The sequence below is a fragment of the Sus scrofa genome, chromosome 5, assembly GCF_000003025.6.
Source record: "Sus scrofa isolate TJ Tabasco breed Duroc chromosome 5, Sscrofa11.1, whole genome shotgun sequence".
Lineage (NCBI taxonomy): Eukaryota > Metazoa > Chordata > Mammalia > Artiodactyla > Suidae > Sus > Sus scrofa.
In genome coordinates, this window is record NC_010447.5 from 3,392,621 (window position 1) to 3,403,643 (window position 11,023).

The 11,023-nt window shown below is 66.7% G+C and overlaps 1 protein-coding gene across 5 annotated transcripts in view; it reads right to left on the reverse strand.

Moving 5' to 3' along the window:
- LOC110260611 (translation initiation factor IF-2-like) overlaps nt 3,636-11,023 on the reverse strand; it is a 41,668-nt gene continuing 34,280 nt past the window's right edge. For 3 of the 5 annotated variants that reach the window (XR_002343850.1, XR_002343849.1, XR_002343847.1), the window contains one exon: nt 5,358-7,234. Coding sequence is in view for 1 of the 5 variants with exons in the window: in XM_021091381.1 (XP_020947040.1) it covers nt 5,363-5,496; nt 6,477-6,700; nt 7,181-7,234 (412 nt within the window). In the remaining 4 variants the exon portion in view is untranslated. Of the gene's footprint in view, nt 7,235-11,023 lie in introns of all 5 variants that reach the window. The other 2 variants (XM_021091381.1, XR_002343848.1) reach the window with 2 other exon arrangements.

Here is an 11,023-nt window from a genome sequence, read left to right on the forward strand (position 1 = left end):
GGTGACCACAGACCACCTGCTGGGCAGCTCCCCCAGTCCCCAGCTCCCACAAGGGCCCCTGCTGAGCCCGGCCGGGAGCCTCAGACCCCCCTGGTGGTGGGCCCTCTGGCTGGCCCCCGGGCATTGGGGGTCCTGGGCCTCCCTCCGGTGACCCCTGCAGACAGGGCCTTCCTTGCTCCTGGCCCTGCCACCCCCCACCTGCCCCCCCACTCTGGGCACATCCCCAGCCGCTGAGAAGGGGTTCCACTCGCTCCTGCCCGGTCCCACCTGCTGAACCCAAGGCTTCTGGTCCAGGAAGAGTCATCCCTTTCCAAGGCCTTGGGTCCAGGCCAGCGGACCGCTCTAGGCAGGGCTTGGCGGCCCACCGCTCCCGGCTGCCACTGCCTCCTGCTGCCACACGGTGTCGCTGTTGGGAAAGGCACAGCCTGATGGCAGGGGCCGCCCAGCTGGCGGTGGTCCAGGCCCCCTTCTGGCTGGCCAGGAAGAGGGGGAACTAGAGGGATGACAGCAGGGCTGGGCCCAGCGCCAGTGAGGCGCCCAGGACACGGAACTGAAGGAGGCGCTCACCCTCTCAGGGCAACAGGGCAGCCGTCACTCTGACAGGTGGGGCCAGGGCCAACAGGGTGGGGTGGGGCACTCTGCCTTCCCGGTGCTTCCTCCATAAAACACCTTACAGAACGTGCTTTATGACTGGGTGGTGTAAAGGTGAATATAATGCAAGCCGGGTTCATTGTTATAGGTACCATATGTTCTGTTGTGTGTGTTATTATATACATTGCTATACATATTGTATATTGTGTGTCACATATATTTAATATTGTATTCTTTTTTCCTTCAGAGTTTGAAAGGACTTTAAAGTGTTTTGTGGGCCCCTAATGGTATGTGGGCCCTGGCTCTGTGCCCACCGTGCTGATAGACAGGCTGGCAGTGCCCTGTGAGGGCCCCCAGAGATGCTGGGCCTTTGCCACCTCAACCTGAGTCCTAGACCTGGGTGACGGTTCCATCACTCGCGCTCATGTGGCCAGTTGGGCCCTGGCTTGGCTCCAGGCTGTAGTGTCTAAATGCTGGACTGGCTCTGCCACCCCTCCTGGGGTCCAAGGTCAGAGGTAGCCCTGGAGGACCTTAAGGCCCACCGTGTCTCAAAGGGCCACCCTGGACACCCAGAAGTCCCTCGAGTCTCTCAGATGGGTCACCTCCTAGGAGGAGCAGGGACACGCAGGCCTTTCTCCTGTAGAATGCAGCTGCCTTGGTGGCCTGCAGCTGCCTTGGTGGCCTGCTCCTGGACTCAAGCTGAGCCACTCTCGAGTGGACTCATCCACAGCTCTGACATAGACCTGGCCTGCCTGGGAAGCTCACAGTCTGGGGGAGGCAGCCCTGGGAGCCCCCAGCCTGCTCCCCTGCTGACCAGCCCCAGGAGCCAATCCCTGGATAGGCAGCAGGTGACACCAGGCACCCAGCTTGGGTCCAGGGCTCAGGTCCAGCCCACCTGCTCCCCTGGGGCTCCCCACCCGCTTCCACCCCCAGCTGACCTCTCTGAACTGCCCCCCTACAAAGCGCGGTGGGAAGACTGGGGCTTGCAGAGCAGAGCAACTGCCTGGCCTCTGCCCCTGCAGCTGGGGCCCCTCTGCCGCCTTGCAGGGCCGCCCAAACTCATGGCTTTGACCACACGGATGCCTTCATCCAGCTCAGCCTGGGATGAAGCTGCTTCTGTGCATCACGGGCGACAGGGAGCACGCTGCCCCCACACTCCTCAGACCCACATTTGTGGGGGGCAGGTCTGACGTCCCCATTCCTAAAGACCACCGGTTGGCGACGCAGGAGACGTTAGGTGTTGAGGGACACAGGGTGAGCCAGGTGTCACCTCCTCCAGGAAGCCACCCCTGACTGCAAGACCGGGTCCAGCGTCCTCCAGGCTGTCCCCATGATGGTGCTGACCATGACAGGCGGCTTCTGTGTGTCCGGACGGCTCCCCACCAGGCCATGTGTTCTGACTGCAGGGCCGGGCACAGGAGCGGTATCTGTGGTCCCTGGTCTGCTCTGATAAACGTGCCCTGCTGTGGACACCCAGAGGCACGGGGCTGTGTGTTCAGAGCCGCGATGAGCAGGAAGGTGGGGGGAGGGAGAGTCCTGGGGAGGGGAGGGGAGGGGAGGGGGGCGAAGGGAGGGTCCAGGCGAGGGTGTGCACAGGTGTGAGGGCAGGTCCCTCGTAAGGAGGCCAGGCGCCCAGAGGGCGGAGGGGCTCTGAGACCTGGCAGTGGGGGTGGGGATGCCAAGAGGGAAGGAACAGAAATGACATCCAGGGGACACGAGCAGCCAGACGCTGCCACTGACTGACCACAGTGTGAAGAGGTGGACAGTGCCTGGGTTTGTCACCTGCCCTGGCCCCAGAGGACACTGGGGGAGGGATGATGGCGCGCTCCACGGCAAAGGCCTCCCCTCCGTGACCTACACAGCCATTAGATTGCAAGCTGCGAACTCCTACGCAGTCGTCAAGATCCAGGTCTGATGGCCCCTGCTTTAGAAGGCCCTCCCTGCCCCTTGGGGCCCCCGAACCTCAGGGCAACAGCAGCTCCTCAAGGGCAGGCAGACCGTGGACAGGTGATGGGATGGAGGCCGTGGAGGCCCACTGGTCTGCACAGGCACGGCCACGTGGCGCCGGGGGGCCTGCAGAGCTGGGGCACGAGGCTCAGGATGGGTGGGTGCTTGGGGACAGGCATCACGGGGGGGAGGCGAGGAGGGTCCCGCCAAAGCCTCAGGCCGCGGCGCACGTGGCTGAGGGGGCCCAGCTTAGCCCGCCTCTCCCCACGGGGTCCCTCCAGGACCCTGGCTGGGTCAGAAGCCTCCTCTGGCCTCTGTCACAGGGTCCCTGTCCGGGGACCACTGCCTGGGACCTGTCCTGTCTGTTCGGTCAGGCACGGGGCCCTTGGGGGTGGCAGTGGAATCCTGGTCTTGTGTCCCATGCTGTTGCCAGGAGCCAGCCTGGAGCTGTCACCACAGGGAGCTGTGGGGTGACAAGGGCTGGCCCCGCCTGGGGCACATGGCACCTTATCAGGGTCTGTGCTGGGCATGATACCTGTGGGTCTCTTAAACACCCGGGCTGGGAGCCTGGAGCCAGGCTGGAGCAGCCATCAGCACTGGAGCCTAAGAGCTCGGCAGAAATGTGGGTGACCATAGGTGGCAGGCAGCTCAAGGATGGACACGTGAAATAAGGGCCACCCTGGACACCGTCCAGAGGGCTGGGCCTGGGAGCTGGGAACTTCCCGGCTCTGGTCAAGCACTGGGTGCTGAGGTGGCCCAGGGACCGGGCTCCAGATTGTGCTCAGAGCTGCTGGGGGTCCCTGCCACCCCAAAGGGGGCCTGTGGGGGCTGAGGCTCACCTTCGGGCCCCAGGTCCCACAGCATGTGCTCAAGGGGGTGCGTGTGGGTGGAGGATGGGCTGGGTACGGGAGCCCGGGAGGGACTCCGCCAGGAGCACCCAGAGGCTGCCGAGAGGGGATGAGGGGGCAGCTGGGCGAGCCCAGTGACCCCTAACTGCCTGGACACGTGTCCCGGCCAGGCCACACACTCGCTGCCGAGGGCGGATGTGCCCCCACCCTTGTCCCCGGGCTCCCAGCGCAAACATGGCCAACTCCAGATTGAGGTCACAACTCAGCGTTTATTGAAATCAAGGGGTGTGCGCACCGCAGCCTCCCTGCACCTGGCAGGGGGTGGGGGGGCGCTCAGGCCCCCGAGGCACCTGCTGAGCACGGGGGCGGACCCTCCGGGGACGTGGCTGGACTCCTCAGGGAAGGCAGTAGGTTGTATAGTTATCTTCCGAGGGGGCAACATCACTGCCCTGAAACCACACAACCTACTACCTCACCCCGCGGGCGCCCGGGCTGCGGGAGGGTCCGCCGTGCCCGCTGCTGCCCCACACCCAGGCCCGGCCCCTGCCTGGGGATCCGCAGCCGCCAGGGCTGGGCTGGAGGCCGGGCAGGCGCAGGGCAGGAGGGGCCCTGCGGACGGCGCCGTGGTTCCCCCCGCCCCCCGCCGTCCACCCGCAGGCTGTCAGGGCCGCGTGCCCACAAGGCAGACGGGGATGTGCGGATGGAGGCCGCCCGCCCGGTCGCCCTGGGGCGCTGCCCTGCCACCCCGGCCAGGTCTCAGCTGGGGGCACCGTCCAGACTGGTCCGCCCATCGGGTCCGCCAGCACAGCGTGGGGAGAGGGAGGGCCCCCCTCTGAGCCCTGGCCTCCTTGGCCGCGTCGCACCATACTGCCCTCAAGCCTCGTTTGCCCCATTTCACAGATGGAGAAACGGAGGCCCAGAGAGGTCAAGAGACCTGCCCGGGTCACACAGGAAGTGTGCCCCCACCGCCAGGCCGCTCCCCGCCCCAGCTGGCAGGCACCCTCCCGGCCAGGCTCCCGCGCGGTCCACTGTCGACATTACAGCCGCTTCAGGAAAGACAGTAGGTTGTATAGTTATTCCACAGCCGGGCGGAGCCCCAACTATACAACCTACTACCTCACCCCAAAGGGCCGCCAGTCTCGGCGCCTGGAGAGACGTCGTGGCTTCCGAAGGCACCTCCTGGGCAGGGGGGAGGAGAAGAGCTGGGGGCCGGGATGCTAAGGGCATGGCTCAGGCAGGCGGCCAGCAGAGGGCCAGGGGGGAGCCCCACGGGGAAGACCACCCAGCAGGGAGGGAAGAGAGGCGGGGGGGGGGGCAGACGCGCGACGCGGCCTTTGGGGAAGCGACACAAGCAGTGGGATCACTCCCATCTGCACGGGGGGGCCAAGACGGCCCCAAGGTGACACTGGGGGATGTCATTTGCTGCAGGCCAATTTGTGTCCCAAAGGGGCTCCAGTGCCCGCCTGGCCCTGCCCGCTGGCAGCAGCCTCCCCCGGTTCCTGGTGGCCCGGGATGCACCTGTGCCCCAGGTGCAGCTCCCTCCCCCGCTGGACAGTGGGGCCTCCCTGCCCGTGGGCCTGGCCCTGCCATCCAGGGTGACCCGGGCTTCTCCCCACATCAGGACAGGCTGGAGTGCTGTTCTTTCCTCCCCAAAGGGTCCCAGGAAAGGGTGGCTGGGCCGGAACTGCAGCCCCTCGGGGGACAGACACACGCGGCCCAGGGCCCGTGCCTGAGACCCAGTCAGATAGCAAGGCCTACGTGAGGTCACGCAGCTGATGACCGGCAGAGCGCAGGACCAGTGGCTCTGCTTTCTGCTCAGCAAGATGGTGCAAGAGCTGAGCCTCACACCACGCTTTCTGACACCCACGCCTCCTCCCACACTCCTTCCGAGCAGGCTGCCTCCTCCAGGCAGGCACCAGGTGTGCTGGCTCCCTGGTCCTTGAAGGCCTGGTGAAGCCAGGATCCGTGAACCCACCTCACACGAGGAAACCAAGGCTCGGAGGGGGCCCCGTCAGGGCGGGGGCGAGGGGCTCTCCTGGGCTCGGCTTCACCCACGACTGCAGAGGGAGCTCTGGTGTCCGGTCCTGACAAACACGGCCGCGGCTGCTCCCTGAACAACCCCGGGGAGCATGAGATAAAGCCAGAACCGTCAGCCCGTGATGACATCAGAGCCCACCCAGCGCCATCCGCCCGGACCTGGGTATGAGCCCAGGAACGCCCCAGCACAGCCTGGCCCCGGACCTGGCTGGCCTGTGGTCACGGGCGCCCTGTCCGTCCTCAGGGCCCAGAGGGTCTTCCTTTGCTGCCCACCCCCGCCCCGGTAATGGTGAGGGGTCGGGCAGGAGCATGCTGGCTGTCTGTGGAGGGGCGGCCGCTCGGCCTCGTCACGGGGAAGACACTGCAGCCAAGGACCCGACGCCCCGCCCAGGGCTCCCCGTGTGTCTGAGTGACTCTGGGGAGGCGCCCTGAGCACATGCTCTGGCTCCTGACTCCTGACTTTGCCCCCAAGACCCCAATGGCCTCAGGCCGCAGGGACACGGGTTCTGACCATGGGCCCAGCAGGCAGGGGTGGCCCGGGGCAGGACGCCCAGCAGGTGGAGCTGGCTGCGAAGCCAGGCGGGCCTCCTCGCCGTGCTTCTGCTTACGCCCTTGTGGGCCTGGATTTCCTCCCTGAGATGTGGGGTCCACGCAGCTCCCTGGGGGGAACAGCAGCCAGGCCCCAGAACCGACATGGAGCTGGAATCCACGTGTGAGCCGCTACTCGGCTCCGACAGTCCTGCCCTGCGCCCCGCACCTGCCCACCCCTCCTGGGCCAGGGCTTCAGCTCTGGAGCCTGCAGGGCCGACCCCAGACCCCAGTGGGAGGCCACGGCCTGCGGAAAAGGGCCAGCCCACGGGCCGGCCGGGCCCCATGGGATCAGGAGAGGCAGGGGGCGGGGGCGGGGGGAGAAATAGCACACAGACGTACACTCACACACCCTGGGCCACCCCGGCCGTCACCGCAAGCCCCCGGTGCCCCCAGCCCCGTCTGGGAGAAGCAGATGTCACTGGTTCTCCTCATCCAGCCTTTCCTGCCCCGGGTAACACTCACCTGTGTGCGTCGCATGTTGACAGCTGGCAGCAGGTCGAGGGCTGGCGCCCGGCCGGGTGGAGAGAAGGGGGCAGGGTGAGCCTGGGGTTGGGGGGGGCAGGCGCACCTGCCTGGGAGCCAGGAACGGCGGGTCCTCACGGCGCAGAGGGAGACGGGGCCCAGTGCTGCTCTTCCATCCAGACACCCTGCGACACAGACCGTGGCTCGTGCAGGCCAAGTCCAGCCTGGGGGGTGGGGGGCAGAGCGCGCCTTCAGCAGGTCAAAGGTCACAAGCACATGGCGGGCAGTAAGTCAGCGGTAAGTCAGCTGGGGGGTTTGCCGAGTCGTGGCAGGAGGATGAGGAGAGCTGGCATCAGGTGGGGCACAGCTTGGGCAAAGGTCTGGCAGCGAGACCCCATCTAAGGACCTCTGTGGGTGTCAGCAGGGCCTGGAGATGGGGAGGGGCCGCCTCCCTCTGCATCCTAAGCTCCGCCATGGCTCCCCACTTCCCAGAGGCGGGACAGCGGGAGGGGCGGGCCGTGGTGCCAGCTGTCACCCATGCTGCCCTGTGAGAGCCAGCTGGGTATTCAGCAGGCGTGACCACGAGCCTCGCCGGCCTGTCTCCTGCAAGAGGTGGGTTCTGCCGGGGCTGGGAGGAGTGCGGCAGGTGGCGAGGCGCCCCGTGAGTGGTGGGGGGGGGCCCAACATCCTAACACTCGGCTCACCGGAAGGAAGGCTGGCCTCGGACAGAAGCTCCCCCCTTGGCGCCACTTCTTGACCTGTTTGGATTTAAGAAAAAATAACAGGCGTCAGCTTTGGGAGAGCCCCAGCCATGCCTGAGTTCCGGCGGCTGCTCTGTGCCTCACCCGCCAGCCACCTGCTGTAGACCCTGTACTTCAGCCCGCGGGGGTCTCACCACGGCCTCTCGCCTGCGGACACACCCCGTGCAGAGGCCTGGTCAGAAGGGCCTCTGCGGCTGCCCTGTGCCGGCCGATGTCGGCTCACAGGTGAGCAAGACCCAGGTCTGGTCCCATGCTGGGCGGCCAGCGCCATGCCAGGCTCTCACGGTTTCTCTGGGGCCTGAGGGCGGGGGGATGTGGGGAGAAGGGACACGAGCCCTCTCCTGTCTCCCCACTTCGCAAAGGAGGCCCCAGCTCTATGCCAGCTGCAGACGCCCCAGGACCCAGGCTCACTCAGCAAACTGTACCCCAGCTGGCCCCGGCCCACTGCACAGGTGCCCTCCCAGGACCAGCACGAGGGAAGGGACACAGGTAACGAGCACAGTCGGCCCGGGGACAGCAGGGGCCTCTGAGGCTGAGCCTGAGACGCTGGACTGGGAGCCAGGCCTATGTGGGTCGGTCCGGGCCTGCCCTGTGCCAACCGCACCTCAGCGTTCCTGGCCACTAACAGGGACAGGAAGATGAGTCCACCTGGCTGTGGGGGTCCTGGCCTGCCCTGCCCCTCAGCCCTCCCAGAGGCCAGGCTGCCCATCACCAGGGCTCAGGCCCCCCTCCTCTTCCACCCTCCCAGGGCAGAAAAATGCCCCGGGCAGCTCTCCCCCACGTGTCTGACAGCTGCCCTCCCAGGCTCACCTGTCCTGTGCCAGAAGTGACCGCCTCACTGCTCCCCCTGCTCCTCAGTCCGGGCCCCTCTCTCACGGCCCACCGGGAGGCCCAGGCGGGCCATGGCCATGGGACCCGGGCTTGCCCTCTGAGGCGCCAGGCCTCGTGTCCGGACAGCCAGACCTGCGGCAGGCAGTGCAGCTACGGGAGCCGGGGGCGGGCGCTCCCCGAGGGCGGGGGGCAGGTTCGGGCACATCTGTGCCGCTCCTCGCCTTTCCAGGTGACCAGGAAGCAGGCACAGTGCCCCCAGCAGGGTTCCCTGAACTCTGATCCCCCTGCCTTGGGGCAGGCACCTCAAGGGGCAGCTCCCACAGAACCTGGTTCTTCGGCCAACAACCCGGTTTTGCAGGGAGAGCAGGAGCGACGCTGCTGGGTCTGTGACCCATCCGTGGAGACGTTTCTGAGCTAACAGGGGAAAGGCCCCCATTCCGCGGGGCGGGGGGCACGATGTGCTCGGCCCACCTGCCCTGCGGTCCTAGGAAGGTCCACGGGCCTCGGGCTCAGGGAGGGACAGCACAGACCTCCTCTCTCCCGGGGGGATGGCCGTGGTCTGGACGGGGGTCGGCGACAGGGACAGGCGGTGCAGCATGAAGGGGGCGCCCTGGGCCAGGCTGCTGGGGAGCCGGGGGCCGTCGCCCTGCCATCTGCCAGCTGCCGCCGCCGCCGCCGGCCCAGCCCTGGTCCCACAGTGTCTGCCCACGGGCAGGGCGCCGGGCAGGCCCGGGATGGGAGGAGCCAGGCCAGCGGGGACAGGTGTGTGAGGCCTCGATGGGCAGGTGGCCCTTTCAGGCCCCAGGCGGATGTCTGGAGCAAGCGAGGCAGACAGACGGCGTCACCCCGCAGTCACCTCGAGCTTGGCTTGGGGCCACCGGGAGCCAGGACCCCCCCCCCGCCACGGCTGCCCCCCCCACTGCCGCCCCGATTAAGTTTCTCCCCATAAAGCGGCCAGTGTTTCTGCCTGGCAAGCCGTGCCAACAATGGAGTCTGGGAACAAGGCGTGGGGGTGGCACCCGGGGGCTGGGTCTCCCTGCGAACACGGCCCATAAAGTTAACAAGACGTGTGCTGGGCAGAGGCTGGCTCGGGCCAGACACTCGCAGGACAGGGCACTAAACTCCAGAACTGAGGCCAGTGTTTCCATGTAAGACGCGCACAGCTCTTCCCTGATGTTAAAACATCAAACTCAAGTATCGGCAACATGGACGGTTTCCTATTTTTCCTTTCACCTCCTGTTCCAAAAGCTCAGCTGACGCGGGGCCCGGCGGCTTCAGTACCCCCGAGAGCACTCACGGGGACAGAGGAGCCCAGCAAGAGCTGAACTCCAGCTGAGCCCAGGCCTTTCCCACAGCCCCGCACCCCTTCAGGTGGCACAGGCCACGCGGGCGGGGAAGTGGCACCTCCAGACAGGAGCCCGTGCCCCCAGGGTCCAGCCCGCAGGTCAGGGACAGACCCCAGGCCTGCATCCCGCTCAGGGGCCCAAGGTGCTCTCTCGTTGGTCCCTTGCCCGTCCAGCCTCCCAAGACAGATGCCATGTCCTCTGGTCGGGGTCTCCCATCGGCGGCAGTCTGTGCCCCGCCCGGCTCCCACCCTCCTGTCCCCAGAGACCTCCGGCTCACAGGCGGAAGGTGGCCAGGCCTGGGAAATGTCCACTTTCCAGGGAAAGCCGCGACACGTACCCGGGACCGAATGCCACTGCCCGGAGATGTGGGAGCTAGGAAGCCGGGGGTCCGATGCTGGCCGGAGGCCCCAGGGCAACAGGATCCAGCCTGGCCACGGGTACACCTGCACCCAGGGAGGCCGGGTGCCAAGGTGAGGCACCAGCGGGGACGCGGTGTCAGCGCTCCTGGGTTTGCTCAGAGCCAAAGGGAAAGCCAGAGGCCGAGCCCTCTCTGATGCCGCGGGTGTGGGTGTCTCCGGCCAGCACTTAACCATCAGGCAATGGCTCCAACCTCAAAGGCGTGTACGTATCTGAAAGCAGCCTCAGTTTAAGCCGCAGTCTGGGTCACAGGGCGAGGAGAGGGGGGAAGGGAGGGCGGGCCAGACGGAACCGCATCATCAGAAGTGCCGGTGTGCAACTACGCCCTGGGGCAGCCCCCCAGCAGCAGCCCCTCCAGAGGGGCCATCCCGCCCTGGGGTCCCTGGCCCGGCCTGTGGACCCAGGGTGCCCGTCTGGGTGGTGCACCAGCCGGTCCTTGGCCAGGCTTCCCAGAGCTGAGGGCGGCCTGGGCAAACCCCGCTTCACGGAGACAGAATGTCCTCTGCAGGAACCGCCGGGGGAGGGCGTCTGGGAAGGGCCCTGGGCTGCGTCCAGCAAAGCGTCCCAGCCTCCAGGTGTCTGGCGAAGACACCTCACCAAGCCTGAGGACCTGACCTTGGCCACGCAGAGAACACAGGGCCGAGCTTGCCTCCGACCCCCACCCCGGAAAAGTGGCGGCAGTCCCCTTAAACCGCCCCAGGCCTTGTTTCTTTTTTTTTTTTAACAACTATCTTTTTTTTCTTTTTGGTCTTTTCGCCTTTTCTAGATCAGCTCTGACGGCACATGGAGGTTCCCAGGCTAGGGGTCGAATCGGAGCCATAGCTGCCGGCCTACATACACCACAACCACAGCAACGCGGGATCTGAGCCGCGTCTGCGACCTACAACCACAAGCTCCCGGCAACGCGGGATCCTTCACCCACTGAGCGAGGTCAGGGATCGAACCCGCAGCCTCATGGTTCCCGGTCGGATTCGTTAACCACCGCGCCACGACGGGAACTGCAGGCCCTGCTTCTTCACCCGGACGTTCTGCGACCTCCTCCGGGCAGTTCGCTGACCGCCCTCTGGGGACCCTGCCCCCGGGTCCTGCAGGCCAGCGCTGATGCCTCGCGGCTCGCGGAGGCAGGAGGGCTGCGCGGCCCCCGCCCGGCCCTGCGGTGACGGCCGGCGCCGGCCCGGGCAAGGCGTCCGCT